Source organism: Phaethon aethereus (assembly GCF_964289735.1).
Source record: "Phaethon aethereus genome assembly, chromosome: 15".
NCBI classification, from domain to species: Eukaryota; Metazoa; Chordata; class Aves; order Phaethontiformes; family Phaethontidae; genus Phaethon; species Phaethon aethereus.
The window spans coordinates 1,435,049-1,459,603 of record NC_138591.1 but is presented as its reverse complement, the minus strand read 5'-3'; the positions used below and the strand labels follow the sequence as shown (position 1 = coordinate 1,459,603).

Sequence of the window (24,555 nt, the reverse complement as noted above, 5' to 3'; positions counted from 1 at the left end):
GGGCAGAGCCCGGGGGGACACGGACTCCCCCACGCGGCAGGGGGACGCTCACCGTCGCCCAGGCCGACGAATCGATCGCCGAGTCCTGCCCCGACCGCTCGGGGATCGGCGGTGGCGGAAGGGCCTGTCGCGCCCGGAAGCGGCCGTGGCGGCGGGAGGTGCCGCTCGTCAGGCCCTGTCCTGGGAGAGCCGTACCCGGGGACCGGCAGAGCAGCCCGGCTGACCCGCTCTGCCCAAGCCCTTCCGACGGTCCGCTTCCAAGGACGGCGTCTCTCCAGCCGGTGGTGGGCAGCCGCCCGCGCCGGGCCGGACCCAGCCGAGCGGCCTCCAGGCTGAGGGGAGCTGGGCGGCGGTGTCAGGATGGGGCTGACACCAGGCAACACACCGGGAAGCGTCTCCAAATCGAGCGAGAAATCAGCCATCGCCTCCTGAAGGAGCTGAGGCTGTTGGGGAGAGCTGTTCGTTCCGGCCACCTTCCTTCCTCTGCAGCAGAAAACGAAGGTTAAAGCAGTAGAAATAAAAGTTAAATAATTTTTTAAATCCCAGAGTTGTGTGTAGAGTTCGTAAGGTCTTGGGCAGCTTGTTACCATACGAACCGAGGGCAGCTGACGGGCTGTTTTCTTCTGTTTCCAGGGGGTCTGTGTAATGGTGCCAACTGGCATGGCCCATCCTGCATAATTTCTTAAGAACCTGCAAAACTTTCTTCAGACTTGTTGCCTTGGTGAAATCTCCTCCAAAGCAAAATCCCTTTGTCTTCTACAGGAGTGCTGAGCGTTACATTCCCTTTTAGTAGGGAGCCTCCTCTCATGCCATCTTGTCCCCTGTGCTGTAAGAAGTAGGGGTGAGTTTGCTCTAGTACCTGCAGGGATCTCATCTGGAACTGGGCTGAGGTGGACTAAAGCTGCAGGAGATAAAGGTCCTGTGCCGGTTCCTGTGGTGTCTGTCAACTGAAACCGTTCCCGTGGCTGGTGTGGTCCGTACTCCCCGGAGCGCCTCTAATGAGCGGCTGATTGGGTTACGGTGCCTGGCTAGAGTTTGCCATAGAAACTCAGCCGGGTGCTGCCGCTGGGTAACTGATCCAAAAGCTTTGAAGCTGCTGTGATGATTTTGCCAGCTCTGGGTCCCAGTCTGCTGCGGGCTGGATCTCGGGCACGACAGGTAAGCCCTCTGACGTGTGCTTGGGGTGCTTTGGCACCAAGAGGAAATTCATCGCCTCGGTCAGGAGACGTGGCAGCAGCAGGAGATGAGGCTGGGTTTCAGGAAGGGGATCTTTTTTTCCTGGGCAAGTTCTTGGCCCACAACACACCAAACAAGAGCCTGAGAGAGAGAAATGCAGCCAAAATATTGCTGGGGCGCAGTTATCCTAGAGTGCAGCCCAATGCAATTTGCTTCTGATAGAGGACGTTGTGAAAAAGCCATTTTTTCCCTTCCTACTGATACAGCAAAATTTCGGTAGTGCTCCAGGTACAGTTGTAGGTTTGTCTGGGACATTGGAGGTAGCCTGGCAGGTTTGGCAGCATAGAAGGGGCCCTGGGATGGGGTGCTGGCAGCAGCATGGACGCGAGGTGGTTTATTTCTCCGCGGGCGGACAGGCAGGGCTTGTGCACCGCGGTCCCTGTGTATATCACGGAGCTGCCTGCGCTACTGGCAGGAGCTGCAGCGAGTGCCACGGAGCAGGGCCTGGCACCGCCATGGAGCTCCGTCCACTCTTAGTGGCCTTGTAGGCTGTGCTCAAGGACAAAACAGCCAGCAAATACTTTAATAGTAGGTTGAGTCTGAGAGAAATGAAACTGATTCAACCTAAGTGCTGTGAAAATGAGTGAAAAGTCTTGTCTGCCTTGTCTAGCAGAAGGTCTTCAAGGAAACAATATTTTCATTAACGTGGAATCCCATAACTCATTTCTTGCAGGGATTAAAATTCACTGTCAGTGTTTTAAAATATTCAAGTAACTTAAAAATGGTGGGAAAAGAAGCAATTACTTGCTGGAAAAAAAAGAAAATAATATCCATTGCAGGTGTTTTTTTCTGCCTGTTTGGGCAGTGAGTAGCGAAGATGCCCTGACGATTTGTAGGAAGGCGCGTGCATTTCTCTGTCAACACGGGAGGGCAGTGCACACTCCCCCCAATGTGCACCCACGGATCTCAGCTGCTGAGGAGGAAATTTGTGTTTGCGCAGATCCTGCAAGAAAGGAGACACGTCCCATCTCCTGCAGAGCATCGCTGACACGAGAGCTGGAGAGGACGGGAGGAGGAGGGGATCTTGATTCCCTTGCAGCAGTCACATGAAGGGCATGAGCGAGAGGGAGACCCTCCACCGCATCGTGCTCACCTTCAGGTTGGGCAGAGCAGGACCCTGCAGCTCCCCTTCCTGAGGCTTTATCCAGTCCCATGTCAAGTCTCCAGGTTTTCTGGGGAAGTTTTCCCATCCAGCCCAGCGCTGCCAACAAGGTGCCAAGGGAAGACCGGATTGCTGTGTGGTCTGTGATGGGATGCAGACAGCCCCTCCCGCTGGTACCGCAGCAGGACATGTAATACCCTAAAACCTCTTAGTGTGCTAAGCCCTGGGATCCCTAAGTGCTGAGGAAGCAGAGGAGAAAATCAGAAATAGCAGCTTAACGAACAGTCAGTCCCTGCTGTGAAATGCTCTCAGCCGCTCCCTGCTGTGCGGACCCCCGCTCCCCTCTGCAGAGGAGCCTGGCTGGGGAGAGGTCTCCTGGCAAGCCGTGTAGAAGTCAGTCCAGACCCCCAAATCCCTGCAGTGAAACGTGTGGTGTTTGGCAGACGCGTACTCCCAAACTCTCTGGTTTCCCACCCAAATTGCCAGTGGTGGGGCCAGCGAGGTCTCAGCACGCCCAGCTGCGTTTGGGAGCGGCGATGGTGTGCTGCATCTCTGCTGCTTTGCAGAGCGCTGTCCCTTCGGATTTGCCCTGTGGGTAAGGGATTTCCCTCCACGGGCACTAATCTGTTTTACCTCCTTCCAGCTCCTAATTCTCCCCAGATCTTGTGGGCTCAGGTCAGCACCAGACTCAGCCACAACCAGCACGGCAATTAGTCTGTTTGCGCTTCTCTTTGCATTGGAAATAAGTTAATTAGGAAACAAAAAGGCAAGAAAGACTTTTCTGCGTGCCGGGTGCTGACTCAGAGCGGCTGGAAGGGTGCAGGGCTCGAGTAAGAAGCCTGGGAAGGGGCAGCCATCCCCTGCCCAAGGGGCTGTCCCGGCTCTGCCCCAGCGCTACGGCACAGCAGCAGTTTCACCCACCCCTGGACCGGCGTTACGTGCGAGGGCTGTGCCCCCAGCGCTCCGGGGGCTGCAGCGAGGACGCGGGAGCAAGGGGGAGATGCCTCTGGGAGCCCGGCGGGTAGGTGGGACGTGTTTCCAGGGACGATGGAGGAGAACTGAGAAAGCGTCGACCCCGTAGTGGGACAAACCTGCCGCTGGCGAGAGCCCGGCAGGCTCGCTTGGATGGCTGCAGACTTCTGTAAGTGCTTGAGCCGTAGGGAGTAGCAGTGGAAGGGGGTGATGCAGCCCCCCGCAGCAGGGTGATGGCCGCTGCTCTGCCGGGCTTTGCCTTGGAGCTCTGTCCCCGGCATTGCCGTGGCCGTCCCGGTGATAACTATGTTCTTGCTGGAGCCTTCAAAGCCCGTGCTCCACAGCCCGGGGATGCCCTGGTGTTCACTCGCCGATGGATTCCATCCTTCTGTTGCCACACTTGTCCCTGTGCTTCACCCTCAACACTTCCCCTCCGGTGCTTGACAACTGTACCCATTAACAGGGGCAACAGCTTTGTTTCCTCTTTAAATAATAGCAATAATCCCTGATTTTTATGTAGCATTTTAATCAGCACTGCTGTACAAAGGAGGACAATATTATTATGTTAGTTACAGCACTTAGAACGTTAGTTACAGCATGTTGTTTGGTCCTTTTTAATATTTCCTTATGAAGGCAGCCCTTCTGGTGCCCTCTGTAATACAGCCTTGAGTAGCTGTGTGCAGTAGCAGAGCAGGCTCAGGTTATTAATACAGATTTCTGCGGAACTGCTGTGTTGCCTGCCATTCCTCATAATTCTGCTTTCAGAGCAAGCTGGTCTGTATTATCCCTGCTGAAAATGGATCTGGGAAGAGTTCCTTTCATCTCTCTGGCCTATAATAGGGTATTAAACAATGTTTTCAGTGTACTGAATTTTGACCAAGATTTCCCAAGTCTCAAAGGAGCAGAAGAAATGCCTTTTGGTCATTCAGAGCAGAGAGCCAAGCCGCCCCGGTAGCGGTGCGGTGGAGGTGTGTAGGGATGCCTTTGCTGTGCCGGCAGGAGCACGGACGGGAGCGAACTGGGAGCCTCTGGGCTGCCCAGGCCGGGGGGGGAGCAGCCCCTTGGGGGGACGCACCGAGAGCCGGCATTAGGCTGCTGCGGGGCTCTGTGCCTGTGACTGAGACCTTGTGATCTGAAGAGCACAAAACTCAAGGTGCATTGCTGAGGATGTTTTCTTGAGCGATTCTGAGTCTTTGTAGTCTCCGTAAGATAATTTACACAGGTAAAATAGCCTGTGTTTCATTTTTGTAATGCTTAATGTGCGTTAAGTAGCACAGAAGGAATAAACATGGGAGAAAAAAGCATCTTCTCAGACAGCTAAGATCAGATGAAGAGAAAATCTACGTGCAAATTAATTTAGCAAGCGTCAGCGGGCAATGCAGGCACTTACCCATCAGCAGCGTCGAAAGGGCATCCAAGTGAGCTGCGTAGATCAGCTGGTCTGATTTACCTTGGGCAAAGACGACTTCTGCAGATGTTTAGGGCTGATGTGCCTGATTTCTCCTTGAGTATCTTTGGAGCTGGTCCTAACCCTTCAAATGAACCACAAACAAGTCCTTTTGAAAATCCTCATCTTTGTATTTCTGGATGCTGTGGTACTGTTAATACTATACACAGGACAGGGAGGGCACAAAGGAATACTCCCAGGAGAGCTGAGAGGATCTGGCAAATTCTAATGGATCTGCAGTAATTTTGCAGTTGCAAACTGCTAAAATACTGAGTATTGAGAAGAGTTAGTTAAAATAAGGCTGTCTTAAGTCACTGGATGACCTGTTCATTAACATGATATGTCAGGGAAATGAAATAATCATTTTGCTAGACAAATAAATACAAGCAGGTGCCTAAATGCACCTCCCTGGGAGCAGGGATTAGGTGGGTGGCGGCGACGGGCGAGACAAGGGCTGTGCGAGGCCACGGTCCGGGTGCCAGGTGTAGCCCTGACCTTTCCAGCCAACGCAGCTTCCTCACTGCTAATGGCACTGGCACTGCCAGCAGCCTAACTATAGAAGAATAAAAGCTATTTTTTAGGGAAATACAGAGGAAAATTGTCCCTCTTGGGGCATTTCTTCCCACGGCAGGGGAGCACAGCACAGACTAGAGCCCCCATACCCAATGGGATCCATGTGGCATCTACAGGAGCTAACGTTAAGGATGAAAAAAGCACCACAACTCCTTATTTCACCCCCTTCTCTTCCAGTTGCAGCCATGCCAGCAACCAACCAGGGCTGGCCGGAGGCCTTCGGGTTCAAGATAAGCGGGACCGGTCCGTGCTACATCCTCTGGGTGCAGGAGGGCAGCAGCGCAGCGGTGGCAGGGCTGCGGCCGGGCGACGAGGTGCTGGAGATCGAGGGGCAGCCCGTCTCCTCCCTGGGCTGCGAGGCACTGCTCGGACTGGCCAGGCGCTGCAGCAACGTGCCCCCCAGCATCGGGGTGGTCTCCCGCCTGCAGCACGCCAACATCCCCCCGGGTCCCCGGGGATGCTTCGGCTTCGAGCTGGTGAGCAGCAGCCCCCCACGAGTGGCCAGTGTCAGCCCGGACTCGCCCGCTGCTGCGTGCGGGATCAAGCCGGGGGATTACGTGCTGGAAGTCAACGGGATGCCGGTGATGCTGCAGGAGACGGTGGCCGCCTTGGTGGGGTCCTGCCGCGGGCGGTCCCTGCGGCTGGGGCTGCTGCGGCCGCAGCGTGCGGCCGGCACACGGGACCGCGTCCCTAGTGCCGACGCCGTGCGCCAGGAGAGGAAGCAGAAAGCGCAGGAATTCAGCAGGAAGGTAAGGCTGGGGCGTCGGCGAGTGTCTGGGGCTCAGGGCACCGCTTGCACCAAGTGGTTTGGAGATTCCTCCATTCAGACTTTGCAGCGTGCTTGGATGGGGGGATGCTCCTGGCTTGGACACAGGGCTGGCATGCAGATTCGGGGCTTCAGAGCCCGAGAGAAGGGTCTGATTAATTACCTGTATTTCAAAAATCACTGGGAGAATGGATGGAGGCTGCAAAGAGCTTGGAGATCCTCTGGGGGATGACCCCAAGTACTTACTCCTTTGCACTACAAGAGCATGTGGACGCCCACGGGGGCAGATCCCTCACTCCTACACGTCCCAACGTCCCTTCAAAGTTTGAGCATGTCATTCCGCAGACATTTTAGCTCTTACTATGCTGCAAAGGGAAAACATCAATGTGATTACATCTTCATTGTGTTCCTGAAGGCTGCCTAGTGGGTAGTTTGCCAAACACATCGCCTTGTGGTAATTATAAATTTGATCATGGTTGTTTTTTTAATCTTTCTAATTTCCATTTCAAAGTAGCCTTTTAAAATATTGTTGTGAAAATAACCAGGCTTGTGGGTTTTTTGATCCCAAGCTAATAAAGGAACTAGACATTCATAAAGAGATTCGTGGGTATCAGCCGAATCCCCTCAGTCAGCTTCCACATTAAAGATTCACAAATATGCACTGAGGTTTGGATTCATAAGGCAAAGCATCGCATGTGAAACAGATACCTGCTGAGTACAGGAGATTAACAAGAGGATGAGAGGTTGTTCCACGTTGCCTCCATCTTGTGAAGTCACATTAAACCATGTAAACGTTTCCTGGATCATCACGGGAGAGCACTTTTGAAGTCAGCAAACTGGTCGGGATGCTGCGAGCACCCTCGGCAGCACCTCTGCCACCTCGCTCCGCTGCCAAGCAAAGCTGCCCGTGGCAGCCCCGGCCAGCCTGGGCAGAAGCAGGTTTGTGGAGCACGCATGATGCTGGCTCCCGGGCGATGGAGCGCAGCTTGGCTGGCAAACGCCTCTCTAGAGGGAGTTAATGGCACAGATGTTTTAAGTGGCTTCATTTTTTTACAGGATGCAGAAAGTAATAAAACTCAGCAGGGTGCTCTGCCCCCTCGATTACCTGGGAGCTCAGCTCTGGTAGGTGCTGCTGGTGCTGGTGCTGAAGCACCCGGGTGCTCCTGCCCAGCTGCTGCAAGGCTGGAAGGTCAGAGGGTGCCGCTGGCTTGTATTTCGTGCCTGCACTACCTGCAGGTCACTCGCAAGCCTGAGGTATGGAGGCTTTTCCCAGCACCACTCGTTTGGCAGAGCCCCTGTTTGAATGGTGCTCGCCTGGCAGACAGACCGGCGGCAGCGGCGGCAGCGGTGCCAGGGCTGGAGCTGGGCTGCGCCCGCCGAGCGTCCCGGCAGCCTGGAGGCATCACCGAACGCGCTGGAGGTGCTCAGGGTCTCGGTTCCAGGTCAACATCTCCTCTTGTCCCCTGCACGCTCAGGGACACGCTGGGGACGGCGCTGACACGAGCACCCCCCCATTCCCACCCCACTAAGCCCTTTGGTCTCAGCCCAGCAGCAGCATCCTGGGATTCAGCCCACCGGGAACACCACAGGTTTGTCATTTCTGTGCCGGACCTTGGGAGTGAAAAGCATGCGAGTCTGCCCGGGGGACGCAGCTGCCTCGGCTGCCCCAGATTCGGTAACCTTGAAGCGCTGCTGCTGCCGGCAGCCCCTGCGGCGCCTGCGCGGCGGCTGCGCAAACCCAGCAGCACCTGGAGGGTTGTGCTGGGGGTCCCAGCGCCTGCGATGGGCCTCCCCGGGGAGCTGCCGGGAGGGACGAGCGCCTGGAGGAAACGTCTCTGACCCTTTTCTGGGCAAGGGCCTCTCCCAGCCGGTGCAAGGGGCTCGGCTGGGCGATGCTGGCCAGCTCGCTCGCAGTGCTGCCGCAGGGCTGCGCACACACGTGCTGGGGAAGGGCGAGGGGCTCGCAGAGCTGGAGGGAAGCAGCGAAACCTGCTGTCAGCACAAAACCATCACCTCATGCAGGAAAACCCAACGCACGGAGGGGCTGCAGGGTGGTCACGAGGAGCTTTCTGCATCCTGTGTATTTGCTGCCATTTGTCACGGCTGTCAGAGATGGGGAGGATGGCTGGAAGCTGGCGATGCTGTTTCCAGGGCCGGTGCTCACGTTCGCGCTCCTTGTCCCCAATTCCCTGCAGCCTTCCGGAGTTAATGGCAGGACGGTGCCGCCCGGCAGGATCAGGGCGTGATTAGAGGCTTAACCACCTCCCAAAGCCCATCACGGTGTCCTCTGCCACGCAGACTCCAGACTGACCCGCCAGGGCCCAGCCCGGGCAGAGTTTCGGGGTTTGGGGTCACACTGCTGTCCTGGTGCAATGTTTGTAACACACGGAACAGCGAAACCAGGGACGCGTGCGAGGCCCCAGGGGTGCTGTGCGAAGTTTCTCCTTCCTCCCTCCATGGGTTCCTTCCTCGGGGACTGATCAGGTGCTGCGACTAGACGGACATGTTTTCTGCACTGTCAGTGCCCCCGTACACGCGGTTAAGTGCTCTGCTGCTCAACGCCCCTTCCCTTTTCTTCCCCGGCTCCCATGCTGCAGGTGGACGACATCCTCGGTGACCAGCCAGAGGTCAAGGAGAAGGTGTTCACCATCCTGAAGCAGTACGCGGCAGAGCGGAAGGTGGAGGACTTGGCCTACACCCTCTGCGTGGTCCTGACGCAGGAATCCCACCAGCACCTGATTGACAACATCAGGTACAGGGTGCCAGCACCTCTACGCTGCCGCGCTGGTCGTTAACCCGCCGGCATCCATCTGCCCGTGGATGAGGAGCGCGCAGGGCTGAGCGGAGCAGGCACGGGTCAGGAGGTCCCTGTGGGGAAGATGCCGACCCCCTTCCCAAGGGGCTGCCGAGCAGAGCTTGGTGGGCTCTCAGCCTGCCTGGCTGTCCTGCCCCACGTGGGACAGGGGGACCCGCACCTGCCACGGCACCAATGGCCGGCCGTCCCCGTCCCTGCAGGGAGCAGTGGTCTCCAGCCCCACGGAGCCACCGCCTCCGCCTGCAGCACAGGACATGGCTCCCATTTCTGGCTGCCGTTTCAAAGGGAGGGGGGATTAGCTGCGGAACGGCTGGCGATTCTCCAGGAGCCTGGCCAGAAAATAAACCGAGCTCTGCAAGGCAAGAGCTGGCGGCGGGCGGGGGGTCGGCCAGGGCTGCCAGCAGCTCCGGCGGCTGCCGGGGGTCTCTGCTGGGGCCACCGGCTGCCTCCAGGCCAGCACTGCCCACAGCACCCTGGGCTGGCCGGGGCTGCGGTCGCTCGTCCCGGGATGCTCTGGCAATGCTCCGCTCGGGCTCGGGGTCCCCGGCACCCCTTGAGCCCCTGGCGGAGCGGCCGTGCCGTGGACGTGCAGCCGGTGCAGCCGGCGCACTGCTCTTCTTGTGCGCGGGCCGGCACTGCGGGCCGGTGCCGGTGCGTGGACACATGGTGGGGATTACAGCCAGGCTGAGACGATGGCCGTTAGGGAATCAGGTCTCCATCTGGCCCCGCTCCGGGCCTGGCTTTCCAATTCCTGCTTTAATCAGTGGAATTGCAAGATATTACAGTTACCATAACAACGTCGCCGTGCCAGGGTCTCCGCCGTGCTGCCGCAATCCCGTGGTGGGGAGGATGGGAGAGCGGGTCGGTGGCCCTTGCCACGCAGCGTACCCCCGCTCTGCTGCGGCGGCACGTGGGCCACCTGGGACCCCCACACCTGAGCGGGGACGGGCACAGACCCCTGCAGAGCTGGGGTGCGGAGGGGACCGTCACCTCCCCGGCAGCCACCTCGTCCAGGTGCCCACGTCCGGGCTCTCCTGCCCCCGCAGCAGCATCCTGTCCCCCCAAAATGTCCTGGGGAACCCGACAAGCAAATGGCTGGGGCTAGGGGCAGGGACGGACGGCACCGAGCCCTGCCTGAGCCACCACCCCAAACTAGTCCCGATCAAACAAACCCACCACCCGCAACTGAGGAAAAATCTTTTCCCCAAAATGATACACGGAAATGCCTCGGACGCCTCGGAGGCCGCCTTTGTCTTCACATCTGGGGAATTATAGGGGATTTTTTTCTCCCCAGAGGGGATTTAAATAAGCGTCTAAGTTATCCTCCAGACCCAAGCCCCTCTGCGGGGGGCACAGCAGGTTCCCCCCGGGGTGTCCCCATCCCAGCGGAGGACAGCACGGCTGGACACAGTGCCGCCGTCCCTGCCACGTGGTGCAGAGCTCGCCCCACGCCCAGCCCCGCGATGCCGTGGGGCAATGCCGTGTTACAGCCCCTCTGCAACAGAGCCAAACCCGCAGCCGCCCCGTGCCCCCGTGTAAAAGGTTAACGCTGGGGCTGGGGCAAGAGGTGCCGTAAATCAGGCAGCTAATCTCGGTTTAATGGAAATGAAATATTTAGCTTAGGGAAAAGATTTACTGTCTAATCTTAATGAAATGAAGTCAAGAAAATAAAAAAAAGGTGCTTTGGAGACCAGGTTTCCATGCCGCGGGGGTGCTGGGGAGCACCGCTGTGCGCTGCCGTGTGTGATACGAGGTGCTTGTCCCAGGGTCTCCCATCCGACGGGTTTGCTGCTGAGCAGGAGCTTTTAACGCTTTTAATAACTCGCTGAAAGGTGATGAGCGGCTCCCGGGTGCTCTGGATTTAGGGGGTGCTGTGAATTCATGTGGGTGATGTCTGCACAGCTCGAGCTGGTTCAGTCCATTGCTGGCTGAGGAGGGGTCTGGGGTCTGCGCCCTGACCGGTACCCCGGGGCTGGGGAAGAGCTGTGCGGGGGATCCGTACAACGAGGGGTCCCGGCTCTGGTGCTCGCTCCGGGGACGGGGTGCTGGTGCGGCTGTCTCACCGTCCACCAGGTGCAATTCGGGCGAGCGGAGCCCGTCTGAGCTGACCCAGCGGGCATCCTGGGGCTCGTCCTGCTGTGCGAGGACGGGCTTTGGGCCACGCGGGTACCCGCCAGCCAGCCCCGGCGTCCCTGCGAGGCTGTGGCCGGCTCCCCTCTCCCCGGGGGCTGTTTCCACCCGAGGTGCTGGGGGGTCCTGCACGCCCGCTCACCTCGAGGGGAGGCATGCTGAGAGCGATGCTGGGGGCAAGGCAGACAAGGGTCACCTCGCCGCCTGCCCCGCGCCCTGCCAGGCTGGCCGAGGCCTTGCCACGGGGCGCGTGGCCCTGGCCTGCCGTGGGTGACGCCGTGGTGCCTGTCGTGCAGAGCCGGGCGGCTGGTACGTCGCCGTCCGCCGCTGACCCTCATGCTGGCCTGATTGGATCTTCCCTCTGCACCAGCTGGATTTATTGCCTGGTGTTGCTGCTGCTGGCTGTCCTCCCTCCCCCGCCTGTCCCCTCCCCAGGCTCCCCCCGGGATTTAACGTGCTCCCTGCAAGGTGCCGCGGCGCAGCGTAACCCAAGACCCCCCGACTCAGCACTCAGATCGTGCTTGCAGAGACCCAGGGCTGCAGACAGCTCTCCTCCTCCTGTCTGTCCTGGGGCTGGGCTTTTTCCAGGGATGGCTGGGGCTTTTTTTTTGATTTTTAGCTCAAATGGATTTCATCCCATTTGCCCAGAATTAAGCTCCTGCAGATTTTAATTTGCTGACATTTTCTTCATCCGTTTGGTTGTGGATAGCGGGGATAACGCACGTGCCGCGCCGGTTCCTCCCCGCTCCCATCCCCTGCCCATATGGCTGGTGTGTGTAGTAAAGTGCACAATTGTAGTTCTGCTCGAGAATGATGAAATACGGCAGCGAGGGGGAAAGATGAGCTGTCTCGGGTGAGTAACCAATGGACCTTTCCTGGGAGCCGAGGGGGCTGAGTGGGGAACGGGTTTAAAGCAGCTTAATTCTTGAATCTAGCAACCCCTGGCACCACAAAAACGAGATGCGCTAAAAAAGTTAATTAACTCTTAGCATCCGTGTTGCATCGGAGCTGCTCTCGCCGGGGACTCTGCAGGGGTCACAGCTCTGCCGCGGAGAGGGAAATCTCTCATCACCTGCAAATGCCATAGCCCAGGTCTAGTCCCAGGGGAGCCGCAGGGTTCAACTCCTCTGCTCCCCGCGGCCGTGCCGAGGGCGCGCGCAGGGGCCGTGCACACCTCACAGCGGTGTGGGGAGGGGAGCGGGTTATTTTGGGCAGGTCGGGGTCCCAGGGGCGTGTGCCTCCTGGCACTGCTCTTCTTTCTGAGCCATTTTCAAACCAGGGCAGGGCTGCGATTCCAGCAGAGGGACGGTGCCGGCTCTGCACCCAAGTGCTCTGCAGTGCCGTCGCAGCGGCCACCGGCTTTTCCCCGGACTCCAGGGGCCAACGTCGCCCTCTGAGCCTCTGTGCTTCAAAGGGGCTCAGCACTCGCACACCACCGCGTACGAGCTGCCGACTCCCTTTGCACCGTGCATTCCCCCAGCGCTGGCGGCAGCGCCGGCGGTGCCTGTGCCAGCATTGCACCAGCTCCCGGCAGCGGCGTTTGGGTTTGAAACATCTGTTTGCAGTAGAATTGAGGAGCGATGGAAACACAGATCCCCTCCTCCCCGCTGACCTGCAGTGTTACAAAAGCTGGTGCATAAAACACCGGCATTCATGTCTACATGGACATCGTCCCGCTAACCTGGATTCGCATAGCGGGATGCGTTTGCTCCGGAGCACGCCCAGCTTCTCACCCTGGCCCCATTAATTTGGTAGATGATCCCTCCCGGGCTGTTGAGACTGCTATATGTCGTCATGGTCCTCCTTTAAGTCACCTTGGGCTTCGCTCTGCTGCAGGGAGAATAGTTTGGGGTAGTGTGTTACTTCGCTGCTGCGGTTACGCTCCGTTTGCTTCCCGAGCAGCCTCTGCTCCTGGGGGAAAACCGAAGCCTGCAGCCGAAGCCGCTGGCCCGCGGTGGCTGGGCGCAGGCAGTGCCGCTCCGATGGCAGTCACTTTTGATCCCTGATGAAGATAAAACCACTGCCCATCGGGGGTTCCCTTAGCACAGGAGAAATTCCACAAAGTTCGTTTTAATAATGCTCCGAACACAATCTATTTGTCTCAGCTTGTTTTTCACGGCAATAAATTTGCTTGGCACCTTCCTGTATTAAAATACTCCAGCCATCTGTGACTGCCTCTGGATAAGAAATTTCATTTTAGCCATCAGGATTTATATATTACGGATATATAATATATATATAGGGAGCATGCTGCTTCCCCGCATGTCCTCCCTGTGCCCCTCCACGTACCCGCTCCTCCAAGGCTGCGGGGAGCTTTCCGGCTCTCTCGCGTGCCGACGCGGCACGCAGCGTGGGCGACCCCCGAACCCGCTTTGCTCTGGCTGCTGCCGCGCTTCACACCGCACACAGACCCCGTCCTCCGGCCCGCCATCCGGGCAGAGCTGCGGTGAAACCGCGCGACACCGGGACGATAATGGAGGAAAAGCAGCTCCTGTTTGCTTCCGCTTTAAAAAAATCCCTAATCCGATAGCCGGGCATATGGTCAACTGCCCAAAAATGGGAATTAGGGCAGCAGGAAAAAAATGTGCCAGCGGGGAAAACAATTGGGAGTGGAGTTCCTTTTCTACCGGCTGAGTTCAAATAGGTCATGACCAAAACGCTTGGTGCAAGATCTCCTGTTGGGAGATCAGTTTCTTTCGGCAAATCGAACCGCGGCTGTAATGCAGAGTCGATCGGCCTGGCCCGCTCGCGCACCACCACTGACTCACAACTTACATTTTGGGAAGTAGTTACTTAGCCTGAGTGTTTTCTAGTATCGTAAAGAAAACACGGCACGCTGCGTTGGCCCTGGTGGTCCAGCAGAAAGCGGGTTGGGGGCAGCGCCTCGGCTGAGGTGACTGTTCTCTGCGGCTCCGAAAGGGGGGGGTGGCAAAACTCCCCACGCCCCAGGGCTGGTGTGGGGCACAGGGTGGTGGGAGCTGCCGGCGGCCCCGCGTCTCCCCGGCGCAGTGGCTGGCAGGGTCCCACAGGTGCCACAGGGAGTCTGGGGGCCATCCCTGGGGCCGCATCAAGCAGCCGTTCGCACCCACCGACCCGGACAGCGTCCCTGGTACCCGCCGGCGGTGCTGAGCAGGATGGACGCTGCAGAAAAAGCCTTTCTGCGCGTTTGTTTTAAGGTGTCCGTGTCCCCGGCAGCCTGTCCCTGCCAGGGGAAGGACAAAGCCACCGGCTCTTGGTGCGCGGCAGGGTTTGGGCACAGGGACACCGGGTTTGGGAGAGGCGAGAGCACCCCGCGGCCCCGGCTGCTGTTGGGGAGGGTGACCCCAGCCAGGCACGGGCTGAGTGCTGCTCCGGGATGGCAGAGAGCGCGTTAATTGTTCCTGGAGCCGGTGCGGGGATGTGTCATGAGAGGGTGACCCTCCCCAGGAGCGGCCCTGCAGGGCCGGGGGTTTTGGGCTGTCCCCAGGGACAAGCGGTGCGGCCAGGGAAGAGCTGCGAGGGGCTCTCGGCCCCGGTGCACGGCCACTGCATCCCGCCATGTCTGCACTCTCGGCTGGAACAGCGGCTTCATTCCCATTTAATAACAGTGGCCACATCTGCAGAACATCTGCAGCCAGATGAGTGATTACAGAGCTTCCCATTACCAGGGATAACGGGATAACAGCCCCCCGTGAAAAACGCGGGTCCGTGCTCGCTGCCGGGCTGGAGCGAGTCCCGCTCGTGCACGGGGTTCGGAGCCGCCGTGTCCCCCGTGGCTGTCGGTGCTGCCGGGGCTGGAGGCCAGTGCAGGGCCGCCGACACCGCTGCCCATGCGCGCAGGTAGCTTAGGTTTGAGAAAAAGCAGTTCGGGTTCCAGGGCAGGAGTCCTGTTAGGTGGGTAAAGCAGTACGAGAGTTTTCTCTCCCGAAAGCGTGCGAATTTTAGCATTGCGGCACACTGTCGGGGCAGAAGTGCTTTTCAGAGCGGTAGTTTGCTACCTGTACCTTTGCACAGCACAGTTCAGACATAACCCAAGTGTAGCTCAGTGTTTTAACCCACCCCAGGACGTGTTTTTCAGCACAACCGATAAGACTCAAGGTCATGTCTTTGCTAGATGTTTTGGGGCTAAGCCATACATTTTTCATTTTTCCTTCCTTTGCTACCTGGAGATCGTATCTGATGTTGGCAGCTCTGGAAAGCTTCACATCCTCTTCATCAACCACGAGTGCTGTGCTTAAAGATGGCGTTATTTAAATTAAAGGGTTTTTTTTTTAATCTTCTATCCCTAATGCAAAGTGCCGCTGCGTTACCCGGGGGGGGTAAATGATGCCCCGTGGCTCGGGGGGAGGTTTGGGCCCATGACCCTGGTCCTGGTCCTGGTCCAGCCGGGGCGGCTCTGCCTGCACACCCAGCAGCCACGCACCAGCCGCCGATGCCGTTTGCCTTTAAGGTTTCTCACCCATTACAGCAGCATGTAATTTAAACAGAAGCACTTTAGAAGTCAACTAATTAGCACCAGGGAGGCATCCCCCCGGAGTTCGGCGCGGAGCCGTGCCCTCCTTTCTGTTGCGAGATCGTTCCAGCTGGAAATTACAGCGACCGCAGTTTTTAGGGAAAGCGAGAGGCTTCGTCGCTGCGCCGGGGCAGAGCTGGAGCAGGGAGGGCAGAGCAGGCGCTAAAGCCAAATTGATAAAAAAAGGAGGCACTCGGTAGATGGTAAACCTCCGCCCGGGACTGAGAGCGCGGTGGGGAGGCGAAGGCGAAGGGAGGCAGGGACTCAGCCCAGGTAGAGTTTGCCGGCGAGCCGGCCCATCTGGCCGCGGTCCCCAGGCACCGCAGGGGTGCCAAGTGGCAGGGGGGCACCGGCTGGCGCACGGTTTGGTTGTTGGATCCGGCCGCGTCGTGGGCGTGAGCTGAGGCTGAGACTCAGCTGCATGAGGATCTGAAGCATCTCCCTTTTGTTCCCACCGCATCCTGACAAATGGGGAAGGACCGGAGTTTCTCTCGGCATTTTCGGTACGTGTCTCTGCTCCGCTCCTGCGCGCGGCATGCATGGCGTGGGATGTGCTGGGAGCGTCCCCGCGACGCCTCTCCTGCCTCTCTGAGCTGCAGGGACCCTGCCTCCCGGTGTGGCCCTGCCACCAGCCCGCGCCCACCGCAGCAGCGGCGCGAGCTTTTGGGGGAGCTCAGCAAAGCCCAGACGAAAAATTGGGAGTGAGGGGCTGGAGAGGCAGGAAGATCACATCTGGGTCTGCTTTGTCTCCGTGACTATAGTCCACCAAAGGGATGGGTGGTGAGGACAGGGCTTTGGGGGTGCTGCGTGGTGCAGAGGGTGCGATGGAGCGAGGACCGGGGGACCCCTTGCTCCCAGCCCTGGCTGAGTGTGAGCTCTGAGCAAATTTGGGGCTGCTTTCACCTGCTGCCGCCGGGGCCGGAGCCGCCAGCACTGCCCCGCTCGAGGGGACGCATCCTGCATCGGCGGGTCTCAGCGTCCAGCATCCCGGGGTGGGACTGTCTGGGTGAGCTCAGCGCCCGCTGCAGGACACGTGCCCTTGCGAAAGGTGGTTCTCCAGGGCGCTGGGCTGGCAGGGGAGGCAGCTCTCAGCGAGCGCAGGCTGCAGAAATGGGACTGTCAGTCCAGAGGTGAGCTGCGAGTGACCCGCCCGGGAGTTTGAAAAATAGCGAGTGTGACAAAGACCGAGATGCGCTAAACACGTTCAGCCGAAGCGAGCCCCACGCAGGGAGCCGAGCGGCTGGGGACGGGCACGCTGGCAGACGGGTGCCTGCCGGGTGGTTTCGCAGCCTGCGGCAGCGTGCCGCCCTCCCAGCCGGGCTGCTTTGGAGAGGGGGTGAAGGCGAAGCAGCTTGCAGCCCTCTGGGGCCTCTCCCGGCCTGGAAAACGCCCTGAATTCGCATCTGTGTGTTAGAGCAGGCTGAATCCTCCCGAAGAGCGTGTGCTGGCACCGCTGCAGAGGAGGGCTGGGGCACTGGGGCTGCGGAGCAGGCACAGGGCTGCAGTGCCCGGGGCTGGGGACACCTTTCCTGTCCCCTCTCCAACGGGGAACAGAGCCAGGGCTGACCTGGAGCACCCGAGGAGGAGGAGGAAGCTGAAGGCACGAGGTCAGCGCTGCACAGCTCCCAAGCCCTCCCGCAGGCTGCGGGGCTGCTGGGGCAGGGGCTCTGCCCCTGGTCCCCGGCTGACCTCTGCTAACGGGGTGGGCACGTCCGTACTCCCTGTGCCCCCCGTGGGGTTTGCTGGGAGAGGGAAACCCCGGCTGTGCGCTGCTCCTCGGTGTCATGCCGATGGGCAGAGCCAGGTTTATCCTGTGGGATGGCTGCAGAAATAGCCACCGTATCCCGCTAAGCACCGGGCACCGTCTGCCCCGTGCCAGTGCTGGTGCCGGTGCCGGTGCTGGTGCATGCTGCACGGGCGGCATCGTGCCGGAGCAGGGGACAGGCTGAGGCATCAACACCCCACGTGCTGCCTTTGGTGGGTCCCTCGTTAAGGACCAGACCTGAGCACCTACAGTTTGGAGGCCGGCACCCACTGAACCGCAGGGTGCCGGAGAGCTCGGGGGATCCAGCCCCCGGCAGCACGGGGCCATCCCGGGCTCCCCGAGGCCACGCTGCAAATTCTCTCAAAGGGTTTTGCAGAAGGAAACTATTTGTTTTGCATGCTGTAACAGGATTATTTTTACCAGTTGCTTAGCTCCTCTCCTTGCTAAGACACCGTTTTACTGCTAGCACTGAGTCAACTCATGGCGAAGCCCTTGCAGCATGTCCTTGCGCCTGGGTATCGGGCTCACCGTACTCGGCTCCTCAGCCCTGATGTTCGTCAGCCCGCAGGTGAAGCAGCAGTGGGTGCAAAGTGGGACAGCCCTGCTGGAACGAGCCGGGCCAATTTAATTCGGCCAACTTAAATGGGAGCGTGCTCATTTTGCCTGCAAGGAACCCGGACTTCTCCCAGGGCAGGGGCGGGTGTCCTGCCGGGACTTGCTGCTCTCGAGCCGTGTCCTCCCTGCCACGGGGTTTGGTAGCCCGCGTTCCCGCAGGAGCCCGCTTACGGCTGGGTCAACTATTTAGTAGCATGATTTCACTCTTTTCTAGTTGCTGCTTAATCACAAACGGACTGTGAGTTGTACCAATGCGTTACTTACTTTAAATGATCACCGGATGCTTCGCGTGAGCATATGTCAGCCTCGGGACGGCTTGCGATCTGCCTGCTCCTACTCAGCCTGAGCACCAGCCCGTATTTTGAGTTCTGCCTTTTGTTGGGGGGAAATAGAGATGTCCTGGTCGCAGTAGATTTGGGATTGAAGCCTCCCCTTCCTTCTCCTCTGGCTTCACCCAGGCTTTCGGGTTCCTTGGATGAAGGTGCCCGAGGGAGCGGGGGGTCCCCAGGCAGTTTGGAAGCGACGCTCACCCCCCTGCTCCGCCACGAGGGTCGGAGTTGGTGTTAACATAGCGAGCGCGTTCCCACGCGCCACGAGGTGCAGAGCACTAATGAACCTCACAAGACGGTATTGTCTAACGAGCACATGCAGCTGCGACAGGCAGCCCAGTAGGGGTGCAGGGAGGAGTTGCTATAGAAACACACGGAGATCCCAGCTCCTCCAGAAGCCCCTAAATGTGCAAATGGGGGGGCCGGAGTAGGAGAGCGGGGCGACAGCCTCTCACTGTTGCGATGGCAGAAGGAAAAGAGAAAATGTTTCCCCGCGTTACGGGGGTGAACGCCCGGCCGGGGTGGGACCCTCCTTGCTCCTTCCCGGGATCCCGCTTTGCACTCACTGTGTATCCCCCGAGGGTCCCGGAGCTCCTTGCGGGGGGCACAAAGGCCACTTGGCTGCTGGCAGAGCAGCTCCTATGGGGCAGAGGGGAGGTGGCTTGAAACGGAGCGAGTTCCCGGTGGCATCCCCTTGCCTGCGGCGTCACCGTGCCCGTCCTCGTCCCGGCAGCACCAGCGTCTCCCGAGGGACGCAGGGTTCCTGCCTGGCTGTGGTGGGAGCTGGGGGTGGCAGAAGCCGAGGCTGGAGCCCAGGAGGGCAGAGCCCAGGGCTCCCAGCAGACAGTCTGGGGCAGGAGCAACATTTTGGGGGTCCCAGAATGTGCCGGGGAAGAAGCGGGTCTGGAGTAGGCGGTTTAGCACCAGCAACATGGGGGGCACTGCCACGCTGGGACCCCCAGCCGTGGGTACCAGGCAGCAAGGAGCCCGGTCGCAACAGGACAGGCACCGTGGGGGCAAGGGTCCTCCCCCACCCGGCCGGCTCCCTGGCTGTCGGCATGGGGGGAGGCAACTCATCTGGGACTCAAGCTGACCATCGTCATCAGCGTACAGGGTCCGGGACAGGACGCGTGAGGAGGAACTGAGCTCTTTGAATCAATCTCTGCGAGCACTGTGGAAGGTCCAACAACTTCGCCCCAACGGAGCTGTGCACAGGATGGGGCAAGAGATGCAGCCGGTGTCCCTGGTGTCCCCGGTGTCCCCAGCCCTGGCATTTGCAGCTCTGGGAGGACTGAGGCCAAGAGCACATGAGGGACTGGGGCTGCTTTGATCATTCCTTTCCAGGTATGGCTGGATCTGGAGCTCTGGGTCACAGCTGCCTTGGCCCTGCGCCTCACTCCCCTCCCTTGTTGCATTTTTCCAGGATTTTCATCCCCAAGAAGCACCGGCAGCGTTTTGACGAGGTGGTGTCACAGAGCCTGATCAGCAAGCTCTGCCGCTCCAAGAGCGAGCAGCACAGCAACCGGCTGCGGCGCAGCCGGAGCGAGGACCACCAGGAGCGGCTCCTCGTCTCCACCCGCGCCAGTTCCGTGCCCCGCAGCCATGAGGAGGCCGGCAAGAGCCTGCGGAAAACCACTTCGCTCATCACCAGCAACGTGGCCTCGGGGGCTGCCCGCAGGTAACACCCCTCCTGGACGTCCTCGAGTTCACGGCAGCAGCGTCTGGTTTTGCGTGGATGGCAGCACGAGGAGGGATGCCAGGGAACGGGGAAAGGCTCTAGGAAAGGGAATGTCCTCGGCGTGCAGGGGGGGTGAAATCCTGCCGGGATGAGGATGAACAGAGGCCTCTCCCTCTCGAAGGCTGGGCATGTTTGCACCCCTTGTCCCAGCCCCGGCCGCCCTTCCTGCCCCTCGCCGTTGCAGGGCTGGCTGGGACGAGCCCCACGGGGAGCTGAGGTGGCACTCGCAGGCTGTGCATCGGCTCCTGTGCCGGGTGGGCTGCAGGGTGGCCGGCCATGCCGGCGGGATGCCGGGTACCCGGGCACAGAGCAGGCTGTATCATCCCGCCCCGGCGGGTGTCTGGGTGCGAGACGGTGGCAGGGAGGATGGACAATCCCTGCTGCACAGGGGATTAACCCATTTCCCGCTGCCCATATGGCCGGGCCTCAGCAGCCCCGGGGGGCCAAGAGCCCTGCCGCGCCAGCTCCTGCTCTGTTCCCAGCCCCATCTCACGGACAGGAGAGCAGGAGTCGGTCTGCCAGCACAGCCGGGTCGTCCTGCCAGGAGGGACTGCGCTGTCGCAGGCACGTCCCAAGCTACTCCCCTCCCTCAGCTGGTATCTCCAGGGTGTTTGGCTGCAGCACACCTTCCCGACAGGGTAATTTTTGATGTGACTTATCCAAAATCCAGTTCCAGCACAGTCTCCCTCCCTGCCAGTGCAGGATCAGTCCCTGCAACAGGCTTTCTGGTTGTAAGCGATCTCGGTGGTGTTGCCTTCCCCCAGCTCCCTGCGGGGAACAGCTCCCAGCTCCAATCAGCCTCCCAGCAGGAAGATTTCCTAATGCTGCTTCCAAAATTTCATTTCTCATCAGCCTATGAGATCTTTTCCCCCTAAAACACACTGTCTGTTTTATTCTATGTAATATATAAGCTATATCCCATGTTCCACTTTAAAAACACGTTGGATTTGAAGGACTGGATGGTGGTTTTATGAATTCGGTAATTAATGCAGAGCAACAGACCATGCTCAGGGGCTCTGCCCCTAAAACAGCAGCATCTCTTCCTGCCTCCAGAGCATCTGGATCCTCCCAGCCCTCCCTGAGGTTTTGTCTGGGCCATTTCTAGCATCCCCCAGATCACCCACCACCTCCCCATGCCGGCTCAGTGCCGTGGGCTCCCTCTGCTCCCCGGCACGGGCAGGCTGCAGGCAGGAGAGGCTGGCGGTGCTGGCAGGACAGGCAGCCGCACTGTGGCCATCCGGGGCCACCAAACAGGCACACACCTTCCCTCTGTCCCCTCTCCTTGCAGGCTGGGCACGTTTCAGGGGCTCCCGTTTGAAAGACACTTTGGTATCACAGGGGACCTCGCAGGGACACGGGGCTTGGGCACTCAGGAGACACCCGGGCACTCAGGAGACACCCGGGCTCACGGGGCTTTGCAGGGGCTGGGAAAGGAGACAAGAACCAAATACCGGGCTCCAAGTTCACGTTTACTTTTTTTCACCTGCAGAACCGTGCGAGTTTATAAAGGCAACAGGAGCTTTGGCTTCACACTACGTGGCCATGCCCCGGTGTGGATCGAGTCTGTTCTGCCAGGTAAGAAAAACCACCAGCCACAAGATCCAGTCATTTATCTCTGGTCTGAACTCGAAATTTTAAGTGCCTGCTATTTGCTAGAAAATAGCAAAAGGGGCTTTTACAAGGCTTGGTGATGGAGTTTCCCCAGTTGAAAAACTAGCGTCTTTGGTACAATTTAGTTCAGCTTTGTCACCGAAGAGCCTGAAGTCACACCTGCGTTTCCAGTGCAAGCCGGGCACCGGCATCGCTGTGCCTGGTGAACAGCTCCAGCCCGCCCACATAACCCAGGTGCAGCGAGTACCCTGCCCCGGGGGCGTCCCTGGGCACAGGGCGGCCGGAGAGCTGGGACCCATCCCCGCAAGCGGGGGCCCGCCAGCTAAAGCCCCTCTCATTCCCTGTGCGTTTAGGGAGCCCAGCTGAGAAGGCTGCTCTCAAAGCTGGAGACCGGATCCTATTCCTCAACGGTCTGGACATGAGGTAAGAGGCTCTTGAGAAGACCTGTGCCGAGGGGTCCCAGGGGGTGGCAGGTGGCCAAGCACACGCGTGTTCACTTGTTCACTCTTGTGCAAAAGAGAAGAGAGCTGGTCTTGAGAGCCGTCTACTGAGGTGCATAAGGAGTTTTGCCCCATAGGGACATCTCCTTTAAGAGCCAGTTTTTGTAAAAGAATATAAGAGTAGTATTTCAGCTCCATCCCTGCTCCTCCTTTGACTTCTCTGTGCAAATAACCATGTGTAATGCATGACACTGTAACTGGTGTCCTGACTGCAACCCATCCGCAGAGCCCAATTCAAGCCACTGTGAGTTAAGTTAAACACTTAGGGCTCTGCTTTTAGAAGGAGCAGAGCACCAGCCAGCCCACAAATCACACACAGAAGGGGATCATAAGCTTAAAATGACAAGGGCAATCGCATTCCACCCAGAAGTTAATTCTTCTATGTATTATTTGCACACAGCAAAAGCAATCAAACCAGAGCTGAGTGTGCTGCTCGCCGGCACAGTAGCAGCAGCCCCTATTTCCTCAGGTTGGTCTTTCCACACAAAAAGCGAGAGCAAAGGGTTAGAAAAAGCTACACGATAAGAGAGAGTGATGAATATTTAAAGGTTAAACATCTGATGCCGCTTCTGTCCGTGCTCAGGTTCTCACATTTCAGCTGATCCAGCAAACTGTTCGCTGATGCAGCATTGCCAGAAAATAGAGACCGAGTTGAAGACTGTCCTCTAAGCCTGTGTTTTGGCAGGCGTTGTCCCAGGCTGGCCCATATCCTTCTCCAAGGCCTCTCCAAGATTTTTTTTGCCTACAAAAATGCATTTTACATCCACCTCACATATTCTTTTCATGCAGAATTAGGCCAGGCAAGGACAGACCAGCAGCACTGTATCATTTAAACGGAAAGTTTATCTTCTGGGTTTGAGCGTAGCTTAAAGTAACGCTGGCTCCATATGCCGTAACAGCTCTGCGGCGTGCTTGCGGGCATACCCTGCGGTGATTTGTGGCCGCAGGTACAGCGGAGAGCCCAGTCGCAGGCTGCGATTCACACTCGCCCTTGGGGAGGGTCTTCTCTGAGCAAAGATTGAGAGTCCGGGGGAACTGCAGCGGGGCCCAGTGCTGCCTGGCTCTGAGCAGCAAGATGAGGCTTTCTGCAAGATAAGTGAAGCCAGCTGCAAACTCCACTTCACCACTGCTCTCCCACGAGCTGCTGCCCGCGGCGCTGCCCACGCAGGCAGGCATCCCTGACCCGGGCTCTCCTGTGCCCCGCAGGAACTGCTCCCACGACAAGGTGGTGTCGATGCTGCAGGGCAGCGGGGCGATGCCCACCTTGGTGGTGGAAGAGGGGATCGTCAACTTCTCCCACGGTAAGAGTGCGGGGAGGAGGGTCCGGAGCTGCAGAAACCCCACGCCAGCTCTCGAGTTCCCGGCGCGGGAGGGAATTGCCCAATGCCTCCCGTAGGCTCAGCAGGTTTAACGCGCTGCCCGGAGGGCTGCTCCTCTCGCCGGGGCACGCGGCTGCCCGCTTTCTGGGATCAGGCTTGATCTCAGGCTTGGCTGCCCTCCAGAAGGGTTCATCCTACTGTGTGATCATCCTTGACAGCCCGTGCCAATGCCCTTCATATACAGTCTGTGCCGTGTACCTGACTGAAGTAATCCAACCCTGTGCATCCATGGTCGCTGTGCAAATCCCACAGTTGTGTAGGGACTGTGCTGTTCAGAATAACTGCTGCTGTTATGAATAATTTAGCTTGCTGCTGCTGAGCGAGCCAGCAGATGAGGGTGTCTGGGGCGATGCGGGTGGTTGTCAGCAGGATTTCTGCGGAGGGGCAGGACCGCAGCCCAGGGCAGAGCGTGGTCGCTGCCGTGTGTCCGAAGCTGTGTGAAGGCAGGAGGGTAGGTGCGTTACTGGGGTGCTGCTCTGCAATGCCTGTGTCCAGGAATCAGGGACTGGCTCTTCCCTCCGGAGCAGCAGTGGACTCTCCTGAACTTCACGTTAGGAGCCCTGTGCTACCAAGTCATTCGCATGTGCCCTAGAAAGAAAACCGAGCACCTCGCTACGTTGCGGTACAGAGCCAGTGGCACTGCAACTGCTTCACTGCCCCCCGAAGAAGCTACAAAAACATGGGATTTTTGCTCCTGCTACCTTGGGCTTATTCCTACATGGATAAGTGCATCCCAGAGCCTCAGTCAGGTCCCTTCTCCCAGCTGTGCTTACTGCCCTGTGCTCACTGCAGAGGTGGCCAGGCTGTGGCTCAGAGACCAGTGCTGGTGAGCGTGGCAAAGCAAATGACGTTTCATGCCATGGTTTACTCACAGGTAACCCTTGACTGATGCTGCTTTTGAAGTTAATTATTACCATGGAGTGCTCTGAAACTTGAGCAGAGGCTTTAGAGAGCCAGAGAAGGAATATCATCTGCATGTGTTCACAGAAAGTGCAAAAGCAGCAAGGTTGAAGAGATAGATCCCATGGAGCATCCTAGTCAAAACATCCCAGCTCATCTCCAGCAGGTCCATGGACCTACTGGAA

General features: G+C 58.7%; 1 protein-coding gene across 1 annotated transcript in view; it reads left to right on the top strand.

Annotated features, from left to right (window-relative positions):
* Nucleotides 1-5,515: 5,515 nt before the first annotated feature.
* The window catches only part of GRID2IP (Grid2 interacting protein), a gene marked incomplete at both ends in the record, with an annotated part of 38,912 nt that continues 19,872 nt past the window's right edge, over nt 5,516-24,555 (top strand). The window contains 6 exons of the mRNA XM_082006884.1: nt 5,516-6,079; nt 8,694-8,848; nt 19,666-19,920; nt 21,470-21,555; nt 21,945-22,014; nt 23,298-23,392. Coding sequence (XP_081863010.1) covers nt 5,516-6,079; nt 8,694-8,848; nt 19,666-19,920; nt 21,470-21,555; nt 21,945-22,014; nt 23,298-23,392 — 1,225 coding nt within the window. The remainder of the gene's footprint in view (nt 6,080-8,693; nt 8,849-19,665; nt 19,921-21,469; nt 21,556-21,944; nt 22,015-23,297; nt 23,393-24,555) is intronic.